The sequence below is a fragment of the Biomphalaria glabrata genome, chromosome 6 (assembly GCF_947242115.1).
Source record: "Biomphalaria glabrata chromosome 6, xgBioGlab47.1, whole genome shotgun sequence".
Classification (NCBI taxonomy): Eukaryota; Metazoa; Mollusca; class Gastropoda; family Planorbidae; genus Biomphalaria; species Biomphalaria glabrata.
Window position 1 is genome coordinate 38,949,944 of NC_074716.1, and position 25,182 is coordinate 38,975,125.

At 32.5% G+C, this 25,182-nt stretch overlaps 1 protein-coding gene across 4 annotated transcripts; it reads right to left on the reverse strand.

Moving 5' to 3' along the window:
- Positions 1–493: 493 nt before the first annotated feature.
- On the reverse strand, positions 494–24,752 carry LOC106056469 (ubiquitin carboxyl-terminal hydrolase 16-like). Of its 4 annotated transcripts, none has more exons than XM_056033994.1 (23): positions 24,616–24,752; positions 19,332–19,368; positions 18,183–18,310; positions 17,997–18,085; positions 16,736–16,876; positions 16,467–16,570; positions 16,259–16,365; positions 14,286–14,383; positions 13,980–14,027; positions 13,710–13,871; positions 12,651–12,787; positions 12,336–12,423; positions 11,187–11,277; positions 10,224–10,312; positions 10,053–10,109; positions 9,129–9,305; positions 8,759–9,017; positions 7,066–7,897; positions 6,208–6,353; positions 4,038–4,141; positions 3,832–3,918; positions 3,427–3,599; positions 494–2,583 (listed from the first exon to the last, which is right to left on the reverse strand). In XM_056033994.1, the coding sequence occupies exons 3-23, from the start codon at positions 18,295–18,297 to the stop codon at positions 2,373–2,375; spliced, it is 3,315 nt and encodes a 1,104-aa protein (XP_055889969.1). In that variant the 5' UTR covers positions 18,298–18,310; positions 19,332–19,368; positions 24,616–24,752; the 3' UTR covers positions 494–2,372. The 4 variants fall into 4 exon arrangements, with proteins under 4 accessions (XP_055889969.1, XP_055889970.1, XP_055889971.1 ...); XM_056033995.1 differs by lacking the exon at positions 24,616–24,752 and adding an exon at positions 22,935–23,075; XM_056033996.1 differs by lacking the exon at positions 24,616–24,752 and adding an exon at positions 22,920–22,943.
- Between the last annotated feature and the right edge of the window lie 430 nt (positions 24,753–25,182).

A 25,182-nucleotide genomic window follows, 5' to 3' on the forward strand; every position in this document is an offset into this window, starting at 1 on the left:
AAGACTACGAGGACCCTAAGACCAGCATTGATGGTGGCTTTAAAGGCAGATCCATCTGTATATATATATATATATATATATATACGGATAGCTGTTTCTGGACAGCTTTCAATTGTTTCAAGCATGCCTACTTTGAAAGATAGACAAAATTACAAAGTTTTAAGAGATGAAATTGTTTGTATGAGAAACATAAGGCCACTCATGGACATGATGCAACAGGAATAGCAGGTCAATTGCATTGAACGTGTTAGTGGATTCAGTTTTAGGTTTTAAAAAGCAAATTAGACCATAATATGCATCCAAAAAAATGGTGTCTGTATAATTAAAGGATAAAAATCTGATGATGTAAATTAATTGGTCTTTCCACATTCAACTATTACATTTCTTAGCACATCACCTTGTACCAGAATGTAAATCTTATTTTTATTAGGAACAAAGATGCTCAAAACTTCTCATCATTTTTCTATTGAATACAATTGTATAACTTCTTCCATGTTTCTTTACAAATTTATTACCAGTTAATAAAAAGTTTGTTAACAAGAAAATCTAAACAATGAATTGGTACTTAGAGAATTGAATGCAAGATTTGAGTTCAAGCTAACAATTGGCATCCAAACACTGAGTGGAATTGAATCATAGAAACATTATTCTCAAACCATCTCTGAAGTCAATGGAATCTAATGTGTACAATAAATACATACAAAAAAAAAAAAAACACTTTTGAAAGACAGTGTTAGTCTGAAATAAACTAGGTCATGCACGCAATCATGAAACCTTGACAAGTCAAATGTAAACATTCCCCTCACCAAACAAACAATTTTAAAAAAATATATCATTCTTCAAATGTCAATAGTTTTTCTAAAGGATATACAATACTCATGTGTGTGTATCAGTCTAATCCATACAAGAGTGAAGTCCAAGTTTAGTTTTAATTCATTGTGTATAGAAAAAGAAAAGGAATTTTACTGACATCATAACTACAACAGAAATAGAATGTTTAGGTTGGGAGCACTGCAGTCAAGTCCAAATGGGGGAGGGACATGTGAAACAAGGGTAAACAGACTTTCTTTCCATACACCCAGTCATGTGACTAAAATGACAAAAATTCATGCAAACCACTGAGCAAACATTCTTTCTAACAGATAAAGTCAAATTACATAATGCAAGCAAATTTATGATACAGTTGTCTATTCAAAAAAATTGAAAAATGTACACACAATATTAGATCCCAATGTCAGAGGTCTTAGCATTATGATATAAACTCAGGAAAATACAATAAAGCAAAATGATAAGAACAAACTATTGCCAATGTTAGCTTCATACATTTATTGGAATTCAATCATTTATGTACCATAAGCTAGGTTCACATATTCAGAGTGCACTCTTTGTACAGATTGAAACAGTGCTAAAAACAGACAAAACCAGGTACTTAAATCTTGGTGTTTGCTCATGGACATATACTATGTTTCTGTAACATATATAAAACAATATTTCACATGTTGTAATAATGTTCATTTAGAACAGGTTCAGTACAATGTGTACAAGATTTTGATGTCTTTTTTCAAAGGGTAAATTCATTGGAGATGAATCTTGAAAATTTCTTCTTAGAGGGATGCTACTTAATGTATGATAAGAGAAAAAAAGGAGCCTGTATCTCAAACAGGAAGTAGACATATCTCATAATTGTGGACTGGAAGGGAGAATACAGAAAATTGTTAACATGATTTTCCTAGAAGAAAAAGTAGTTGTGTAAATAAACTTAGTTAAAACAGAATACATGGCAATGAAAACAAATTGAGATATGCTGGTCTGAAGCATGATACTAGATCAAACTGAAATATCACAGCTAAAGTACTCATGAAGCTGGCTAATATATAAACTATTAACCCTAACTGTCATGCTAACATTGTAACTTAATTGTTCATGTATCACCCGTTTCATGAAAACTACAACAAAATATGAGCAAAGAGAACTATGTACCATGCTGTAACATTATCCCACAACATATCTCATATTGATGCTATGCATACATTCACCAATTGCAGCACCAGTGATCAGAATTTTTAAAAGTGTATTGTGCTAGACATAAAAAAATTTAAGTAATTACAAAATCTCTGTGACAAATATTGTTACCTTGCCTTCATGCTGCTTCATATTATGGTATTACAAAGTTACTCAAAACTAAGAAAAAAAAAGACTAAGTCAAAAATGAATGATTCTAACATTTTATGTGTGAGTGCAAGAGAAATCCTAAATGACTAGAGACACTGCCTGGAAGAATTTGTTGACCAACTAGAACACGAGCTGTACTCTACACAATGTATATACATACAATATCTGTGGAGTGTACAAGTAGGCAGTGTTAGTGCCTCTTAATATATCCTTTCATAGAACAGTAAGTAGGCCTGTGCTCGGAGAACTTCAGCCTCTGCCACTTCGTTGACTCGACTGTCACTGATATGAAACCACCTGCCAGGTGGGGCCAGCTTCTCTGCCTCAGCTTCCTCCTCTTTGTCCACAGTACAGTTGTCCATCTTCTCAAAGTGAATATGCTCTTTGGACTTGACAACCCTGGCTAAGTATCTGGTGAAAGACATATACAGGTACAAATAACAAAAAATCTATTCTGTAACCTACTGGTTTATTAAGCAGCTAAAATTAGTCAATGAGTCAACCAGAAAGATAATTAGTAGCTTGATAACAAACAACCTTTACTTTCAACAAATAAAGTCAAAGCAGTTGGTAGTTGTGCTGGCCACATGGCATTCTATTTAGCTGTTGAGCACAAAAACTTTACAAACTGTCAAGTAGCATAAAGCAGCTGTTGCATTAAGTTTATTTTTAGTTTTCTGCAACCATTTTCAGAGCAGGGTCCTGGTTAATTGTCAACAGGTTTTTGGAACAAGCATGCTTTCTTGGAAAAGAAGTGGACAGGTTTATTCCAAAAGAAGAGAGGTTGATTTATAAAAAGTTTTTGGAAAGGACAGGAAAAGTCATTTGTAGGGATGAGCTTGAATGAAGATAGTTAACTTGTTTAATTGTATTGTACAATGTGTATATTTTATTAAAGTGATTCCTAGTTCCAGAATTAAAGCTTTGTTATTGTTGAAGGATTTTCATTGTTTGAATTGATAGTTTACATTAGACTCTCCAGTATAACGATATTATTTGAGTGTTCAGTAATTGTTTAAAATAGAAACCTACACAAACTTATAACACCAGAAATGCATTGTCTGATCAACACAATCTTATAGTAACATTAAGACATCTTCACATCTAGCACTCAAATAGAAATGATCTTCTCCAACCATTCCCATTCTGTAACTTTATATACCAGACTTCAATCTTTCCCATTCTTAACTCCAATGAAATTTATTTTAAAAAAAAAAGTGTGCTTGTAAAACTAAAAAATCTAAAAAGACTTACATATTGAGCAGATCCAGTGGTCTAGGAGGATTGATGTGAAGAAATTGTGTAGTTGGCCCTAAGCCTGTCCTCACTTTGATGTATGCAGTGTAATGTCCACCAGTCAGCCTTCCACTGTGTTCTACCACACCATAGAGTGAGTACAAAACTTTGGTCTGACCTTCTCGCACCCCCTAGGACAAAACATTTTTTGTTTTCAATCTCATCTAGTGATCCAAAATGAACATGATGACAGCATTATAAAAAAAAAAAGAAAGATTTCTCATTCATTTCAATAAAACTCTATTTAAAATAAAAAAAAAAAGAAGTAGAAAATGTTCACACTTCAATATTTGGTGAGGCTAAAATTAATAAAGAGAATTATCTTTTTTTAAAAAAAAAGGTGTAACCAGCATTTCAACTCACCAAACATAAAGAACTACAGTAGGGAGCCAAATCTAGAACTAGAGGGAAGTCCACATGGTGATTGACTTTTCTAGAAGTCAGTCCAGTCTGTGAAATAAGAACACAACACTAATGTAGCCAACATTAGGCTCAAAGAAGAAATGAAAACCAAAAGTAGAATGTAAATATAGAAAGTAGTGGTAGCTGTAAGCAACAACAGTACTAACCTGTTCAAACCTCTTGAGATGTAGAGTTAGAACAGCTGGAGGACGAAATATTAAGTATTGTTTGTTGGCATTAGAGTAGACAGTATCTTTAACTTTCTTATCTCCTGTGAATCATAAAAGGACAAATAAGTGGACAGGTTACGCTGGATTTTTTGAATCTTTTATAAGTATTTTTGTAACTTGCCCACTTGAAAATTATTTTTGACCCACTTCTAACCTGATTTTTTGTGTACCTTGGAAGACAATACATAAAATAAAATTTGAACAAATGTCTATCACTTTGTGATTCTGTTATCAAGTCTGACACAAATAATTCAGTACTAAAAAGATTATATATATATTATATTACAAATATATTATTTTTAAATTACTATATATTGGTGTACATATTTCTAAAAACTGCATTTTACAGAATTCAATAATTAGTATTTCTTTGTCTTTATGAAGATAACAAGATGGAATTATATACACACACACAAAATTAAAACTTGGTTTCCTTCTATTGTGTTTTTAAAACAAAGAATCTTATTTAGTTTATTCTGGTTTTATTATTTCACTTTTACATAGCACTGAGTTTGAATAGTTCACCACAAAAGCCTGTTGGGCAAGAAACTTCCTGAGTGGCTTAAAACATCCACTAGCATTTCTAATTAGCAATAAGAGTAACACACATAGTCTAGTTCAGTACTAACAACAGATATGCCTACCTAAAATAGTTTAAATGTATAACACTGATGGTCAAAATCTGTATTTTGGCACCAGAATGTGTAACACTTGCTCAATCAACAATTTTGTATATATATATATATATATATATATATATATATAATTTAAAAGCAAAATAAAATTATATTTAGATCTAGATGTAGATATATATTAAAGAAGACATAACATCCTTTTTAATTAATACAGGCCATCAAATCATCAAATCTGTATCACAACTGCCACTAGTCAATTTAGAATTTAGAATCTAGATCTATATAATCTATTAAATAATCTAATTAAGTAGTTGCAGAGCTCTAGAGACTAGAGACTAGATCTAAAATCTAAATCTACCTAATACATTAATTTATATTAATTTCTAATACTATAGTAATAGAGATCTGGTCTAGAGTTTAGATACCAGAAAAGACAAAGTAGAACAAATCTAGTTGTATAAAGTTTAATAAAGATCTTAATCTTAGCCTAAATTATATAAATTAGATCTAGATTCCAGATCTCTAGTGGTTGTACTCTAGATTTACTATTTAATTATTAAGTTAAATCTTCTAGATCTAAATTTAGATCTACACCTCTAGATCTAGATCTGGACTCAAAGTGTTACTGATCCTGTGGATCCGCTACAAACGTAGGCATACTTAAAGAAACTTAAAGATTTTGATCCATACTAAATTAGATCTAAATCTCTAAATGGTAACGTATGTCTTGCTAGACTCTATAGGGTTGTAGTCTAGACTATAGATCTATTCCTATATAGTAAGTAATCTAGATCTATAATCTTTAGAGTCGATAGAGCTTCATATATTTTTTTTTATTAAAATGAATATGGGAATCAGGAATTTTTTATTAGCATTTGACTTTTTTTAAGCTCCACAATAATTAATTTCTAGTAATGAGCTTACAAAAAAAAAAGTCACGTTAGTGTAGCAGCTAACTGAGCGATACCAACCCGCCACACCACCACTCTCGCGTTCTTCATTTCTAGACAAAATCTAATTGCTATTAAAACCAATCAACATATAGATCTGGGCACAATGTGTTCCCCCCACCAAAGGATGGCTTAGCGTGACCTCCGTGATCGCTCGCAAGCTAGTCTAAGAGAGGGGGGAGAAAAGGATACGAAATGCGAAACACAACAGGTTAAATTCATATTAGCGTACTAGGTGTCATTTTTGGGAGATTTTGCATAACAAATACGCATTTTGCATAACGGTAGGCAGGTCTGTAACAAGTACAAGATGAAATATATACATAGAAAAAGAAAATGGTGCAGAAAAGCTTTTATATTTTTTCATTCAAACCTTAAAGGTCATTTATTAGTTTACCAAAACTAAACTGGAACCATTAATGTTCCCTTTCTCTCTAAGTTATCTGTTTCTCCTTTGTTATTTCCCTCTGAGTAAATTGTCCAGATTTGATGATGCCTATTGTATTTAGCTGTATGAGTTACCTTTACTTGGATGAAATAGTGAGTTCTTTCTTTTCCTTCTAGTGCACTCTTTGCAACCAAACTTGTTAGAACCAGTTAAGAGCTCAGCTGCTGTAAATTGGTTCAAACAGGAGAGGATAGAGCATTCTTTGGATGATGGGTGGTACCTTCAAGTCACAGAAGAAAAGTTCAGATTTAGATCTAGCAATTAAACGTAGAAGCTATTCACAAATTTCATTCTGTTTAAGTAATGATGGAACACCATTGGAAAATTATTTCAAAGAACTAACAATTAGTGTCAAACAATTTCTCTGTGCAGTATTGAACAGAGACAAAATTGAGATTTTAAAAATATTTAGTAAAAAATGTACTTCAGATTAAAAGGATTCACTTGTACCTAGAGGACAGTTGAAGACATTTAGGGAAGTTCAAGCAGAGCATACACCTTTCTATAGGGACAGATGATGTCAAGCTCATCTAATTAAACAGAGCGTGAGGTGCCCAGAACAAGGACCAACTACCATTAATTCCCAAATGTACATCAGGTAACTATTAGAGTGGATTCTGGAGTGTTTAAAAAATCCACCAAAACTTCAAAATCCAAAATCTTCACCAGGATTCCAACTTAATTGAATCCTCAGTTAGGATGTCAAGATCTTTGCCATTTGACCACTATGCCCCATAGAGAAACGTTACGAAGAATATTTTTATGATAGTAGGGAAAACAAAAAGGTACTCTTAAAGTGCTAAATAAGAGTAACAACTTAATCTTAGGAAAATGACAGTTTGGTAGTCACTTAAGGACAGTTAGGTAGACATCTTGTTTTTATAATTTCAATTAAAGGATGTAATTTTTAAGATATTTTAATCAATAATTACCTAGGTGCTAAAGTGTTCATAGAATAACTTTTGGCCTCTTTGAAATATTCATGTTGAGTCTTCAAGATATTGAGCTGCACCTGATGTTTTTCTTCACATTTAATCAGAAGTCCATCTTGTTCTTTGACCTCTGCACTGGAACAGACCTCTGTCACCCCGTTGGGATGTTCCGCTGATAGACTTAAGCTAAATGTTGCACTGACCTGAGACTGGCTATCAGGGTTAGATTTATGCTGACTTGGCTTACCAGGAGAAGCGCTGACCTCGCTCAATGTTTTCTGTTTGTCATGAACTTCCTGGTCACTGTCCTTAACTGTCAATCTACCCACACCATTGGATAGTTCAATTACTTGAGAATTGGCAATGCTAACCTCACAAGATATACTGGATCCGTCAACTCCATTTATTGAGGAAAGGTGTAGGTCCTCTACTTTACCACACAAACAATTAACACTTATCTTTGCATCGTTAGATGATGTTAAATGTCCATTTCCTAAAGAATCTGGCATGTTCATCTGTACGTCAGCGGATGACATGCGCATAGAATTCTGCTGTGACAGTTCAACAATACAGCTACACTGATAATTACCACCAGAGTCCATGGAAGGTGTGAGTATTTCATGACTAATAAACTGTTTATTAGAGTTAAAATCTGCAGTTAGTATGACTGTTTCACCTCCACTGTCTGTTACTGTGGGTCTAGTAACAGTGTCCTTATTATTCAATAGTTCAGTTTGAATATCAGCAGAACATTGATGTGTCTTTAGATCAGATGTTAAAGGATCTCCATGATTTTGTGTTTCACAGTCAATGTTATCTTCTATATCAGCATCTGAAGGCAACAAAAGATGAAATTTATCAAACAAATTTTCTAAAAGACATTGTTCAACTCAAAACATGTTTTTATTAGTGTATAATTAATGAAACTTAAAGACTCAAGAATAATCAACATTTATAGTGAAAAAGAGAAAACAGATAAAAACTGCAAAATAAAATGCATAATTGTTTTTTAATATTAGAAAAAAAATATTTATAACAGTAACAACAACAAATATATATATATATATAGAACAAAAGGATCTACTTTAAAAATGTGTACTGCAAACCTTTATACAGAAGAAAGCTCAACAAAAACCAAGTCACTATAGTTGACCTTATACCCTGTGATACTGGCACTTTTATTTGACAAATTGTAGAAACAAAAGTTTAAAAATCTACAAAGATTTGGTTTTGATTTTTAAATAATGCAAATTTTATTTTCTTGTTCTGTAGAAAACAAGAAGAACTCTTCTTATACAAGCATTTAAGAAACTACTGATAAGTTCCTAATACATTGTACTGTGTTACAAGTTAACAGCAGATGCTGCACTATATGGCAATTGGAGTGAATGTGTTAAAACAATTAAAATTTGACATTAAGGTATAGTAACGATTAAATACATAAATTACATTTAAAGTTTGTGGTGTATTAAGAGAACAATGATATCAAAGTTCTCACAATTGATTCTAACAATGTACAGAAGTTGTTTATATATAAAGCTTTTCAATTTAAAAAAAAATGCTGCAGTCTAAAGACCCTCTCACCAATGAAAGCCTTTTCCTCCCTCTAAATTTCTATTTCAAATATTAACTCTATATATGATTTCTAAAAAAGAGTGTGAACCAAGTCATGATAAAATTGGTTTATACTGACCAGAAGGATCATCCTCATCTTCATTAGCATCAATGCTGTCTTTACTTCCCTCTGGTGAGCTGTCTACAGTCAGAGGACTTGTGTTGGCTTCAGCTCTAGACTCTGTCTCAAGTCTCAGTTCTTCTGATCTTGAGCCTTCTGTCTCTTCCACATCCACACACACTTTGGCAGTAGTGCCTTCAAATAGGTGCTCATTGCTTTCCTTCTCTGCTGACTCATGGTGTTCTACTGATTTTGACTTTTGTACTTTTGTCTTTTTCTATTTCATGGGAGAAAAAAAAAAGAATCAAATTGTGTAATGTTGTTGTTTTTTTTTTGTGGACATAAGGGAAATGTTTATTTTTGAACCAAGAAATTTTTAAGTATTAACCTTTGCTTCCTTTTTAGCAAGCTTTTTATTTTTACGCTCTTGATACTTGCTGGGTTTCTCATGACAAGCATCAAGGCCCAGGTTTCCTTCTGCACTGTAAGTGTCCACTTCATCTCCATCCCCACCGCAAAATGAATCTTTCTTTTTTCCTATCAGGATCAAGTTGGGCCGCTGCGGCTAAAGAAAAAAAAAGATATGAAATGAAATATACTCCTAAAAAATTAATAAGATTTTCTCAATGCATGTGACCAGACAGAATATTAATGCCACAAGTAGTCCTATAAACTCAGGCTTTATATTCAAATTTATTGAAGTACTTTATAATAGAATTCAAAAGGAATAATGCTAGGGACAACAGGATTTTGTTGCCTTTTAACCTTTTCTATCCCAGGTTAACTCAAGCACTTGCCTGTAAACTTTTCATTTTAGATTTTACAAGTAATCTGATTAAGGGAGGAAAAAATCTGTTTATCAACTATTGCCTTAGACAATTGATCTGGAGGCATTGGGACATCACTAAGAGGATGCAAACAAAATATTTTCTCAAGCAAATAAAGCATATAAGTACAATCTGAATTAAAATGGGAATAATGAAAGCTGTAAAAATGAGTGGTTAAACTGCTAGTCTACTAACAAGAAGGCTTGAGTTTGAACCCAGACTTATGCCTGAGTTTTGCTTCCTGGGTGGCTTAAGATAGCACAAAACCTTCACCCAGATACCCCCTTCTCCCACAGGACACTGAGTTATGCTATAACAATAATAACATAAAAGATGAACTTAATAAAAGTAATAAAAAAAAAATAAAAAAATAAACAGAAACAGCTTTTCACTGAGCTGAGACTAGCTAGCATGTAGATGAACTAAGTTGGTGACATTGTATCACTTAATGCTTGTAAGCTTAATCACAACAAAGGATGCTCTACCTTCTCTTCCATTACAGGGAGTGACAAATCCAGGAAAGCTTCACAAATCTGTGACACCTAATGAGTGTACAAGTAGACAGAAATGTCATCACTACGAAGCAACAACTTGATGGAATGAACATTTAGAACTACAATCTTACAACTGTGCAAAGAATAAAAAAGAAAACTTACACTTTTACACTCCTCACACTTTACAGTGCTGACCAGCTGACCACCAAACAAACTGTCCACAAATGTATGCTTGACCTGCCTGCCATAGCCTAGACAATATAAATAATCCTGATATTTACAAATGTAGTTTAAAAATGTCAAGGATCTGCCCCAAGCTGAGACTAACTATAAAAGTAAAACTTATTTAAAGACTTTAAAAACAGAATTTAAGATTATTAATGGTGCTAGCTCAAACCTCCAGCAGGACAGCAGAGCACAATCCAGAGCACAAATACAATCCATAAAGCAGATGGTGTAAAGGTCAACTAAGGCGATGGTTACTGATGGTTATCCCATGGCCAGTACAATGGCCAACTGCCTTTACTTTCCCCAACAAATGTCAGGTACCCAATAGAGTTGGACAGACTAAGGGAGTCCATAAAAATCTCAAAATTCAAACCCTAGACCACTTGGATCGGAAGTCAAGCACTTTACCACCATGGCCCCAACTATTAAACTGGACATGGATAAGTAGTCTGATGATATTAAATAATTTCTTCAAGTTTTTCATACTGCTTGTAGTTCTGCCTCCTCTTCAGAAAAATCTTCTTCTCTATTCCATTGAGCCAGTTCAATGTTATTCTTAACACCAGTATAATGATCTTCTATAGTTCTGATGGTGAACAACATCATTTTTTTTAATTAGTAGAGGGAAGATAAAAAATTTGTTCCATTCTTTTGGGCAAGTATTTTTAACAAATCTTTCTGACATAATATCCCTAACCCAATTTATCATTCAAGTTTCTGTCATAAGTTGTTTTTTTTTTAAACATATTTTAAGTATGCTCTTTTTAATTTAGGAATAAGAATGTATTACAAATTAGATTGTTGAAGACATTAAAAAAGAAAAATAATTTTAAAAGATTTTTCTAAATGCCTCATTGATTAAAAAAATGTTTCCTCTCCTTTCATTTCTTTATTTACCTTTCACTCTTATCTTTGTTTCTTCATCCACTTTCTTAGGGCTGGTAGTCTCTGATAGTTGGAAATACTTCAAGATAGAAATCTGGCCCCTCTAAAAGAGAATAATACAAGACATTATTTTACTTAATGAGTTTTTTTAACAAGGTGTCATGTGGCCTCACCGAAGCAGGACGTTTTGGCGCAGCCGTTTTGGCGCGAAGGTCGTTTTGGCGCGAGCCATTTTGGCGACGGGACGTTTTGGCGCGAAATACATTATGTACGTTTATTGTATTATTTCTTTTAAAAGAATTATTCATATCTAAGTTTTGCATGAGTGTTTGTGTTAAGACATATTTTTCACGTATTAAATGTAAATGTGTTTGTTTTTCACATCATTTTCTATAATAAAACATTTTGGCTTGTGTATGTGTGTTTATTAAGACGCACACTTTTATTTTCAAAAAAGTTTTTTAAGATATTACTTTAAAATTAAAAACAAAATGAAACGATGATAGACTAAAAATTGATGCAATTATTTGTTTATATTAACATTGGTTTATTTAATAACTTTATGGTATCTCCAACTATACATACCAAACACTTGCTAATATAAGTAAAAATATAATACATGTACCATGTTTCTCAAAATACTACAAGTGAAGTATACATAGACACCAGGGTTATTTGCCTAAGTCGCTGGAATTCAAGGGTTCATTAAAAAAAAGCTACGTGCTTATTAAATTATCGTCAAATGATATCTCACGCCAAAACGTCCCGTCGCCAAAACGTCCCGTCGCCAAAACGGCGGCGCCAAAACGTCACGTACCGGGCCTCACAATGACCAACTGCCTTTACTTTTCCCCAACGCCTGGTACCCCTTAGAGTTGGGTAGACTCAGAGGGGCCCAAAGATCCTCAAATCCAAGTCTTCTACAGGATTTGAACCCGGGACCTCTGGTTTGGAAGCCAAGTGCTTTACCACTCAGCCACAACGCCCCTTTAAGAAAACAACACGTAAGTAAGAAAGAAAACCAAACAAAGACACAGCATAGATGATGGAAGTGTTTCAAATTAACAAAGGTTGCATTGTTCCAGTGGGAAAGAGCTAAGAGACTATTTTCTTATTGTCACTATGCACAAATAAATAAAAACAAAATGTCCTTTGTCTTACTTTAATTTCTTCTGTTCTAATGGAGTCTATTAAATATCTGAGTAATTCATGACTGTCTTGTTGCTGGGAACCCTTGAAGCGTGGAGCTCTGAAGGAAAACAAAGAAAACATTCATATCACCTTGGCATCAACTAAACAGTAGAATAATGTCACAACAAGCAATGTAACTCTCTTATAAAGCAGAAAAACTAATTGGAATGAAACTTTCACAAGATGTAATCTTTCTTATTGAATGAATGTCTGTACATTTGAAAGTTTATATGCCAACTAAAGAAATACAAATTTAAAAATCACAGTTATGTCTTCTCTACTTACTTCTTGCACACTTGAGTAAACAATGCTGTGGGGTTGACTGTTCCATTCTTGGTTGTTCCCCCTTTCATTTCTTGAACGAAATTTAACAATGCTAGAGTCACTGCCCCTGGATCACCAAACACAGTCTGAATACTAGGCTGTAATAATAGAAACAAAAACATTTTAAACACAAGGTTTCAAAGACAAAATCGTCCCCCGAAGTGGTCCACCCAGGCAGGTTTCAATATTATCAGAATGAAATTCTATCAAAGACAAATGATTGAAAATAATTGAGAAAAAAGGCTAACAGATCTTGTGTGGTGCCCCAGCAGACCAAAGGATAGGTGAAAGTGAATGTGAAATTAGATGTGAACCTGGCCTAATGATGTCTTATAATGAATATCTAATTGAGCTAATTGTTTTGTAAAGGGCCAATTTCTTATTCCTCAAGAATAAAACATTTCCGTAAAAAAAAAATTATTTTTTTTCTTTGCTTAGGTGTTGTATAGTGCTCTAGCAGCATTGCAGGTCAAGCGATAATATGAAAAATTACTTATTAATTGTTGTTTTAAATTATGTCTGACTTATATGCATACTAAATAGATTTTTTCTCTTTAAAAAATAGTAAACATTTTTTTTTTGTAAATATAGTACTTAGTATAACAGAACTTACATAATTTGACAATCAAAATATTTTTTAAATTTTTTTTTTTCAAAAAAAACTACAATCGTTTGCATAAATGTGTTAAAAATATGGTAAATTGTAGTCTCCCCTAATAATGAGCCTCAAGTGTTTGTTACTATTAATAGCGAATAGTTGTAAAAGTGGTGTATTTTTATGAAAAAACTGTTTTTCGTTTTCAGAAAAGAAAAAGTAGCTGTTGCATCAGAACTTTGAATGATCTAAAATAATGTGATGTCGGATTTTCACTATCTTTTCTAGTTTACGAGATCTAAACAGGACGGACGGACAGGCCACACAAAACTAATAGCGTCTTTTCCCCTTTCGGGGGCTGCTAATAAACAAGAATATAAATTTAATACTTTACAATACCTTGTAGAGAATGAAAAGAATTTTACCATAGCTTTCAGTTTATCTGCTGGGTCTTCTTGATGTTCATCTTCATCACTAGAGCTGCTCTCTGTGTCCAATCCTAGTTCTGGACCAGGTATTGTACACACCCTGCCTGCTTTAGTACGGTCTAGAAGTAATGACTCTAGACCTCGAGTCTGACATATAATCTATAATTTGTGGTAAACAAAAAATCAATATGTGGCAACTAGAGCTACACAATGTTTGGAAATTTAGTCTAAAACTATTCTATGTACTCATCTATGCGATATGTTTACCTGCATGACAGCATTGAAGAAACAAGTATTGCCCAGGTTGTTGAGACCCTGTATGGAAATTAGGGGGAAAAAAAGTAATTAGTAAATAAAAGCTGATTCATTTTAATTTTCAGTTGGCTGCTCTGTTTTCCCAATATTAACCATTTTTAACCACCGTAACTGTCCCCAGCTGCTATAGTATATCCCTTTAATTCATCCTTTAGCCTGTATTAGCAACAAAGCCTTACCTAACCTGTATTCTCTTCATAAAAGCCAGAAACTAACATAATACATATAGATCAAAGTAAGTGATTGAAATCTTTTTACCTTAACCTTCATGCAGGAAGTTGGTGTTACATTTTTAGCAGCCAGAGTATTCACTGGAAGTGGTACAGCTTCCCCAACTGGGCTATCTAGAGGTCGAACTTAAAACATGTAATAACATAAACTTAATAACAGGAAATATAGATATAATATTAACATCACATCAAAAGTGTAGAAATATTTAATAGTATAATCTAAGCATATACAAATGATCCCAATTTATTTGTATTTTATTTTTACTAATTTTATAAATTCATAATATAAATTTATTATACATATATATACAAAAGGATTCATGAAAAATACATATTATTTAACAAGTTGTGAAAATCGCCATAGAAATGAGAACAGAAATGTATAATGTTGAATCATGTTTCTTGAAATATTCAAAATTGTGTAATAGGGACTTCTTCTTCTTCTAGCCAGCTTTATGCTGCTGAGCTGTGAGCTCTTTTGCAGACTGTGCCAAGGAAAAAAAGTGTGCTGTTTTCTTCAGTTGTTCAGCACTGCCGTACAGGCTGTTGGTTATGTTGGGCTGTAGTGGAAGTAGGGTCTGCCAAAGGTGGATTAGGGAGGGGCATTCAAAGAGGATATGGTTTACGGTTTCAAAGGGGTGGGCGCAGTGTCTGCAAAGGGGTAGTTGTGTGGAGTTTATTTTGTTCAGGTGGTAATTTAATAGTGGTGTGTGTCCTGTTCTTAGTTGGAAGATTGTAGATTGTTCTTTGCGGGGGAGTAAGTTAATACTGTTCAGTTTGTTAGGCGTAGTCATTTCTTTGTACATGGCTCTGCCTGTGTTTCCTGATGCCCATTGGTTGAGCCACTCCTCTTTGTGATTGTTGACTAACATTGACCTTAGGGTGAGGTAGTTAACAAATCTATCTGGTTGTTCCATAGATGAACCTGCCTTTGATAGCTTATCTGCCTTTTCATTTCCCATGATGCCAATGTGTCCAGGGATCCACTGTAGTGTAATATTGATATTTAATTTTGATATCATCTGATGGATTATCACAATGAGTGTTGTCAACTCTCTTGGGCTGTTTGAGGTGCTGCTGTTAAGTGCTTGCAGAGTAGATTGGGAGTCTGTAAAGACAACAATATCTGATGGTGGTTGCACTCCTTCATATAATAAGGCACCAAGACCAGCATTGATGGTGACTTTGAAAGCCGATCCGTCTGTATAAATATGGATAGCTGTTTTTTTATAGCTTTCGATTGTTTCAAGCGTGCCTACTTTGAGCTCCAGTGGATTTGATTCTTTTGTTAAGGTGTTATTTAGTAAATATGTTTTGATGGTTGGTTGTTTGTAGTTTAGTTCGGGTGTAATGTTTGAAAACCTGGTAATTTTTTCTCTGTTATTGGGTAGGTGGTGTTTTAGGGCTAGTTCGTTAGTAAGTTGGATCAGAGTCCTTTGCTTTTTTTGGTTGTTTTTCCTATTTCTCTGTGTTAGTAATTTATTTGGATAATTGTCCTCCAACCTTCTGTATCTCTCAATAGCTTCTAATGCTGCTCTGTTGCGCCTTAACTTAAGAGGTTCAATATTGGAGTCTATTTCACAGGCTGCTGTGGGAGTAGTTCTCATACCTCCAATAATTAGCCGCAAGGCTTGGTTTTGGATTGTGTCTAATGATGATTGATAGGTTTTGTTGGCAGCTACTTGTATGGAGAGACAGTTATCCATTACAGATCTGACATATCCAGTGTATAACTGTCTTAAGGTTTTCTTTACAGCTCCACAGGATGTTCCTGCTAGGTGTTTTATTATGTTAAATCTTTGTGATGCCTTTTCTTTTAAATCTGCCATAAAGTTTTTTAGAGACAGTCTTTGGTCTAGTTTTACACCAAGATATGTAATAGGGACAAAATTTATAAGACCTAATCTTTCTGGATTTTTTTTATAGTTACTTTCTCTATCCAAAAAAAAAAAAAAAAGTTAAAGAACTTTCAATATACTATTTATTGCAATACATATGTACCAGGTGACTGAAATTCAGGTTTTGTCACTCCACACTGTTTCTGTAAGTAATCTATACAAGGCTGAACTCTTCCACTTGCTTGAACTTGATCGTCACATATGTAACACCTAGCATTGAATTTTAAAAATGTTATTTTCTTAATGCATTAGCAATGAAAAAAAAAAAGATATAGAAAGTAACATTCATTGGTGCTAGGAGAATGTCTTACCAGATAACCCATGTAGATAGGTTGACTGTAATACAATGTATGCCAGTGTGAGGGGTCTTGTAATGCTTCAGTGCATGTTTGTTGAGGGAATTTCTGTCGCAACCCTTAATCAAACAATAGAACATTAACACTGAGCAAGTTTTAACAAATAAAAAAAGTAGTTAATTTGATTGATTTTTGTTATGTTTTTTACAAATCTTTATTAATTAATCTAACAAGTAGAGAACAAAAAAAATTCAAACCTAAGTGACTAGAATAACATTACAAACCTGATGACCACACTGTAAACAAATGCAAACAGTTGTAGCTGGAGTATCAGTGTCATCAGTTTCTGTGGCTGCAACAGGACCCTCAATCACTCCGCCAAACAGATCCCTGGAAGTTGTATTTGGAGCCTCTTTACTGCAGCTCTTGAATATTAAAGGGACACATTTAATTTATTGCAAAGTTATTCTAATCTTTAAAGACACACACACATTTATTTCTTATAAACTAATTTAATAAAAATAATACAACAGTTCTTTATAGTAAACTATTTCATTCAAATTCAAACATGACTGTGGAGTCTGATCTTCACTTTGAAAAGCTAATTACATTCAAGGCATAGATAGGCTCTGCCTATGCAATATTACTTTAATGTGTTTTTTAGATTTTTGTCTTGTTTTTTTTTTCTTTTCGTCAGTTATCTTCTTTGTTTCATAGCTGGAAACACTAACATTAATGGCTCCGTGACATCAGGAGCAATGATGAGGTTGTTGGATTTTTTTTTTCAGTTGATTTCACATAATTGAATTTCTAGTACTCGGCCAGGACTCGAATTTGAGCTTTAATATAACCAGATGCTCAATATAAGTAAATTTGAAATAACTATTTGGACAATTGTGATGTAAATACTTCAATGAAAAAAAAACACTTTGAGAACTTAAAAGAATGTAAATATACTTTAAAGAGGAGGTGTGCTGGCTGAGTGGTAAAGTGCTTGGCTTCCAAACCAAGAGCTCCCAGGCTTGAATCTCAGTTAAGACTGGGATTTTTAATTTACCAAACTCTAATGGGTACCTGACATTAGTTGGGGAAAGTAACGGCGGTTGGATGTTGTGCTGGCCGTATGACCCCTTCATTAACCATTGGCCGTAAAAACCTTTACATCATCTGCTTTATAGATCACAAGGTCTGAAAGTAGTTCTTTACTTTACTTAATTCTTTAAAGAAGAATGATCAATCAAGGTAGTATGTCTTCAGTGTTTCTATGTTCAAAGGTTTACAAGTGTGTTTAAGAGCCAGATTTAATTTTTTTCACTGTCTGTTAAATGTAATGAGAAAAATACTTGGACCATGAGTTCTAGTAAAAATGCCAGTTTCCTGTACCTCTCGTTTGCATTCCAATAGCTATCCATATTAATGTTTGTAAGACATTCCAACATTCTACAGCTTAGCTAACCATGGTTTAAAAGAAAAGAAAAAAAGCAGTTCTACAAACTGTTGTTTATAAATGAACCCATAAGATAATGATCTATAAAATATACTTACAGTGCATTCTCCTAATGTAACTGTTGATTTTGTAACAACTTTCCTCAGAGCAGCCAAATTGATAGCTTTTGTAACATGTGGGCATCCACCTTGAAATTGATAGGTTAACAAGATGAAAAAAGTTAAACAAAAGACAACTTGAATATTTTTTATGTGCACTATTAATTTAAAAGTAAAATTCGCTACCTAAACCATCTTCGCTTGATTCATCAGCTTCATTTTCTTTAGATTTGCGTATTCTGTGTTTTCTATTTTTACCCATGTTGTAAGAAATTGATAGCTCAACTTCCTGTACTCTCATTAGTTATGTAGATCTGAGGAAAAAATAGGAGTGTAAAAAAAACATCAGCAGATCTTCCATAGCAAGCACCAATTTATGAATTATAAAAAACAACATGTAGCAATACTAAACAAAAACACTAACATTTGATATTCACAGCAAAGCTTAATAAGGTCACATAATGACACAATCATTTTGGTCATAACAAGTTAGTCCATTTACACATTCCATATAATAATATATCTTATAATACAGATGTTACTTCAAAAAATAAGATGATTATGTTCTACGCATCATGCATTTTAACCAATGACTTATATTCTGCCAAGTCACTGGTTTTCTTAGCTGGCTCAGGCAACCCATTCTATGCTCTAATAGCAACAGGGAAGAAGGAGCATTTGTCCACATTTGTCCTAGCATATGGAACAAGGAATGTTTATCTTTGTGTCTTTCTGAGTATTTCATTAAATTTTGTTTTTGTATTTGAAGATTGTGGTTCAGTGTTTTATGTATAATTGCTATTAGGTGGTGGTTTCATGCATGCTCCTCATTTGGAATTTTTACACTTTGTGCCATCACGAACCAGATAGAATCACATCGCAGGCCGAATGTGGCCCACAGGCTGTATTTTGGGCATACTTGTTCTAGGTTACTTAACTCAAAATTGTATAACTGTTATAGTAAATAAAAGCTAAGACAGTAGGGTACTAGATTAGAGATAAAAAGTTAACTCAAACCCTCTCCCCAAAATTAAGTTAATAAAGCCTTAAAGCAACTACCTAAATTTAGTCAGTCATATACAAAGCTGAGCCTAAAACTTCATTAAATAGTAAATGACAAGACAATGTACTAGGTTTACTTAAGTAGAATTTTAACTAAATAGATACTACTTTTAGTACTACTTTTATAAGTTATAGTCTATCCACTAGTCTCTTGTCAAGAGTAGTTCATGTCTATTAAGATCCTAGGAATAATAATAATAAAGTAACATCTAGCCATTGTATCATTATCTTTTTATGATTCATTAACACTGGTATTGTCAATCAATTACTTACATTAAAAAATTCAACCACTGATCCAGCCTCAAAAGTTCTGAAAGCAAAAGAATTTGTATCAAATGTTTCATTTCAAGTCTATGGATTATCTTTAATTAATTTTTTTCCTTGAGATCTAGATGAGTACTTGAACTAGATTCTAAACTCCATATCTATGTAATGTTGATTAGATCTAGGTACTAATGATCTAGACTAATTTTGATTCTATTATACCTAATCATCAACAATTTTCATTTTTCTACCTTAAAGCCATACTCCTCCAGTATATGCTACTGTTACAGTCTACTTCTAAATTTAGTTTTTGGCTTAATTTAACTTATTAATCACAGTCTTATCTTCTGATGATTCTAACTCTTACTTTTCATGTTTATAGATTTGAATCTACATTTAAATTTTTTTTAGACAAGTAGATCCAAAATTAGACTAGTTGTATAGACCAAGACCATATAGTAGAGTCATAAATGTAAATAGTAAATGATCACACCAAGGGACATATTACGCTGTTTCTTTGCCTAGATTTTAAATGAAACTAAGTAAAAATAAAAGGGATGTCCAGACATTATCTGCATTTGACATGACTGATCATTGTGACAGATTAAAAATATTAGAGATTCTATTTTAATTGGCACTTTAATGTAATATATTGATGTCTTAGACTAAAATATATAACAAAAAAAAACCTTTTTGAAAAAACAAAGCTTATACAAAGTGTAATTGTATCAATAAGTTTTGATCAGTCATGTAAATAAATTTGTTATAGATCTAGACCAACAACAATAAATAAATTAGAAATACTTTTAACAATTTATTTTGCTTAACACTATTTTATGCTTGTAGCTTTCTCAATACACTGTGATCCTATCACTTATCTGGACCAGTTGGAAAAATTTGGAAAAGGGTGGTATCTTGGTAATTTTTTTTACCGTATTTGCTTTTTAAAAGCATTAATTTTAAAAAAAGGGGAACAATTCTAACAATCTAAGGCTGCTTCGACTATTAAACTTTTATTGAAAACAATTACATTTTATTAAAAAACAAACAAACAATGAAAGTACATTGTAAGCAAATTTTATGCACAGCTGTCCATTTATTGTTTGGCATAGAAAAAATGTCCTGAGATAGTCAAGACCCCCAAAATCTTCAGATATAGATTTCATCAATACATATATCACCAATATATGCTATGCATTGGAATGGAAAGCAACAAGTTTATTTGTATTGTACAAAAGCTAATGATTTTCCCACATTTTCAATTTTTTTTTCAATAGGTCTAATCATTATTGAGCTAAAAAATTAAAAGAAAATAAGTTGTTAATGTGTTCAGGAGTGATCATTAGTATCTAAGATCTAGATTTCTAGTTAGCAATCTAGTAGATCAACATTCTAGATCTAGACTAAACGTCTAGATATCGAAATAGATATTATATGATAATATATATATCAGCGTTTCATAAATTGTGTTCTGCGGAACCCTAGTGATTAGCGAGGCCTGAATAGGTGTTCCATGAACTATTGGAATAATTAACTAGTAGGCCACCACACGGGTTAATATCTAAAAAATAAGCAAAGTGTTTCGCTAAATACTCAGAATGTGCGAAGTGTTCGTTTGTTCATACCACTCTGACATTTCTTGTAGCTCAGGACCTCATAATTTCATTTCCTTCAAAATAACACTCTAAACTAGTGAAAATTGGTAATGAAATCGGTTTTGTGAGCTAGAAATTTACTACTAATACTAGATTACTAGATCTACTAATAAATTTCTTAACTAATAAGACATTATAAGTAGATCTATCATAATCTACAAAACTCAACTAGAACTTTGAACTTTTGACCTGGGGCAGTGTCTTGCTTAGCCTAGTCCAGCTTAGCCAGTGACAAAATCTCCTCTCACACATTGGGCTGAGTGTTAATTTTTGTTAGGTAAAAATGAGACGAAAAAAAAAATCTAAACTTTTTCTCTATTAAATTTTAAACATATAATCATAATTTATACTTCATTGGAAAGCCCTAATGAAGTCCTTAAATGATGTATTAACAAAAACACATTTTTTAAAGATATTAATTTATCACATCCCTAATCTAGTTTACTTATGAATGATACTATAGTCGTAAAGATCTAGATCTAGTACCATAGATCTAGATTGTCTAGACTCTAGATGAGTAGAATCTAGATCTATCAACAGTAATCAACACATACATGATACTATCAACAGTAATCAACACATACATGATACTATCAAGAGTAATCAACACATACATGATACTATCAAAATTTAATAATAATAATGATTAGTCTAGTTAGTCTAGTTCTATATTATTCTATAATGATAATATCAAGTAATTAAGTTTTAGGTAACATACACACTAACACACTGTGACTGTAAAATGTAAGTGTAAGAGTCTCATAAGACTCAGACTGAGTGTGACACTACACTACTGTTGTACTGAGAGCAAGACTGCGATTGAGTAATGAGTTGAAAGTAGAGTAGAGACGAGTTGAGAGAGATAGACCTATATAAATAGATCTAGATCTAGCTAGATCTAATTCATCTATTATATAAAAAAAAATATAGATCTGTACATAAGAAAAGAGTGTCAGAGAGTTGTAGAGTTTTGACAACTTAGAACTTACAATACATCTAAGTGACTCTAAGACTTATTAAGACTAAGAGTCTAAGTGTAGATCTAGACCTAGACTATTCTAGACTTAGACTAGATCAACTAGATGACTAAGAATAAAAAGATCATCTTAGTAAGATGTAGACGTAGATCTATAATCATTGTCTACTATAATATGTATAGATTCTAATGAGGTAGTTCCGGATCTCTTGTCAGTCACGTGGGTGTGTTGTTTACATTAATGACCTCATTGATTTCATTGTAATTTAAACATGAAAATAGTCTCACTCTAGAGATCTATACATCTTTAAGTAATAAAAAGTATATTACAATAATTCACTAATTTTTATGATTATTTAGTTGGTCTACTAGAATACTAAATACTAAATGTTGTTTACATTAATGACCTCATTGATTTCATTGTAATTTAAACATGAAAATAGTCTCACTCTAGAGATCTATACATCTTTAAGTAATAAAAAGTAAATTACAATAATTCACTAATTTTTATGATTATTTAGTTGGTCTACTAGAATACTAGATTTAACTAGATCTAGGCTAGCACTAAATCTAGATCTAGATAGAATCTACATCTTATCATAGGAAGATATTGCCAATATTGCCATGTATAAGACCATAGTCATGTGACTTTTTATAAAGTAGGTCAGAGATTCGGAACTTCCTCATTCATTAATTGTTTTTTATTAAAATAATTAAGCAGTTTCACACTGAGTCGTAATTTTACACTTGTACATTAACATACTACATAGATCTAGACTAGTATTATATTTAATTATATTATAATTACAATAGTAACATACTAAATTACTAATGACTAGTTAAGTCTAGAATAGTCTAGTTTTCTAGATCTAGATCTAGATCTACTTAGTCAGGTGGTAACTACTGTCAGTACTGTACTACAACTAGATCTATATTATATATACTTAATAGTCTTAATACTATTACTTTATATTATACAACTTGAACAAGGCTGGCTAAACAAGGAAAACCATATGATTGATTGATAATTCAAATAATTGATCATAATTTTGATAATAAAACGTCATGAATTATTGAATTTGTCACTTGATAATCTAACTAGATTGATAACTAGATCTAGATCAGGTCTAAATCTTGGTTTTGATGAAGAAGAGTAGACTGTTAGTCACTGTTAGAGTGTTACTAGGACTCCTAGTTAGTAGGACTAGACCTAGCTAGGACCTATAGTAGATTCTTATATTAGGCACACCGTATTCGGGAACTAGGTCAAATTTTTATTTTATTTTTTTATTTGGTGACGGTTTAACTTACAAAAAAACTGAAAGCAGATTCTTATTCTGCAACTAAAGGACTATAAAAATAGCTGTGTTTCTTTGAATTACCACCCATAGTCAAGATTTTATTTTAAAATAAATCAGGTCACTTCATGCTCCTATAATAAACGCAGTTTTTGTGCTTTCTCCTTCAGCACACATCGAGCACCGTTAAGAAACACCACTATGTTATTGCTAATAAATTATATCTGTGTTAATTAAAAATTATTTAGATTGTATTAAAAGAAGTAGATTCACTTCTGCAATATGTATTTATAGTATATTGCCTCTCTCTCTCTCTCTCTCTCTAGATATATATATATATATATATATGCCTACCTATATAATTTATGTGTAGAAACAGAAATAAATCTATATAATTATAGATCTATAAATTAATTATTATAATTTAACAAACATGATATTTTCAACTAGGCTACGTGTATTCTCTGTCTCTTTCTTTTAATTCCCATCCAAGGACCCTCTTCTTTTCATAATTTGGATGTTCGTTTTGTTACATCCCCTCCCTCCCATAGATGCTTATAATTCTTTTCATGACTCTCTCCCCCTTCCCTCCACTGCCTGTATGATAGGTTGTGACACTACACGCCTAGTGTATACCTCTCCTCACCACCAGCGCTCGCCTGGCGTGATCACCTGCAGTGGGCATGGTCTCTGGCTTCAATTTAGCAGCCCGCACTTTTTCTTTCATTCATAAATTATATATTCTAGATTTCTCGATCTAGGTCACATTTATTTATTGAAAAAAATCATAGATTTATTAATCCCAATAATATTTCTTATTACGATTTTGCCTTGTGCACTATAGGAGAATGTGTTTAATTCATTATTATTCATTAAAACACCTCCTTTTTTAATTTTATTTAACAGCTAACAGTATGAATGTGATTGGAATGTCTTTCTAAAGATGTTTGGAAGCTTATTTTGATAGATCCACCAGCCTACGATATAACAGGCTCATAATATAGCCTTCATCCCTTATATGGGTATGAATTGCCGGGGGAGGTTTAAACAATAGCTTTACATACTTGGTTACCGAGAATCTAAAAAACTGCCATCTGCTTTGGAAAAGCGGAACAAAAATACAGGAACTTATCTAAAATTGGACATGCACTGTGCCGAAACATCGTTTTTAGCTCCAAACATAAAAACAAATTAATTATAAACAAAAAAAGCGACGTGTTTCTTAAAGGAGATTTTGATGAGCTGTGCCTAATATAAGAAGCTACTATAGACTCAAGTAGTCTTAGTCCAGATCTAGATCTAGAACATTTATAGATCTATATGGCTATACTCTAGATATATTGTTAACTTCTTAATCTAGATACCTTGTAGATCTATCTAAATCGGAAAGTATTAATAGATCTATTCTAGATCTAGACCTAAGTCTTCTAAGTCAGATCTATTCTTGATTCTAGATCTAATCTACTTGGAAAACATCATCATGGAGGAAATTGTGCACACCTGTGATTGTCGCAAATAGTTCCAGTTTTTGGTCATATTTTCTCCTTAGATCTAGACTTCTAATTTAAATGTGGAAAATGTGTTGTAATTACTTTAAAACGTAGATGATATGTATAATATAATAAAGAATATTTTAGACTATTTATAATTTTCATTGCGACTTACACTCTTTTAAAGCTGAACAGACAAAACTACAGTTGTCAATGTATACAGAGTGCCCGTTTCCGGCTATCAAAATATAATTATAATGTATTTAAAGTATTTTTTTTTTCTGCCCATTTTTTACTTTAATGTGCTTAGTTAGGCTATTTTATTTTTAGGCCGTATTTATAATTTCGTTTTAGACTTAGGTCAAGTTAACTAATATTAATTTAAATCAATGATCTTATTCTAAATCTACTCAACTTTTTACGTTAGATCTACAACTAGTC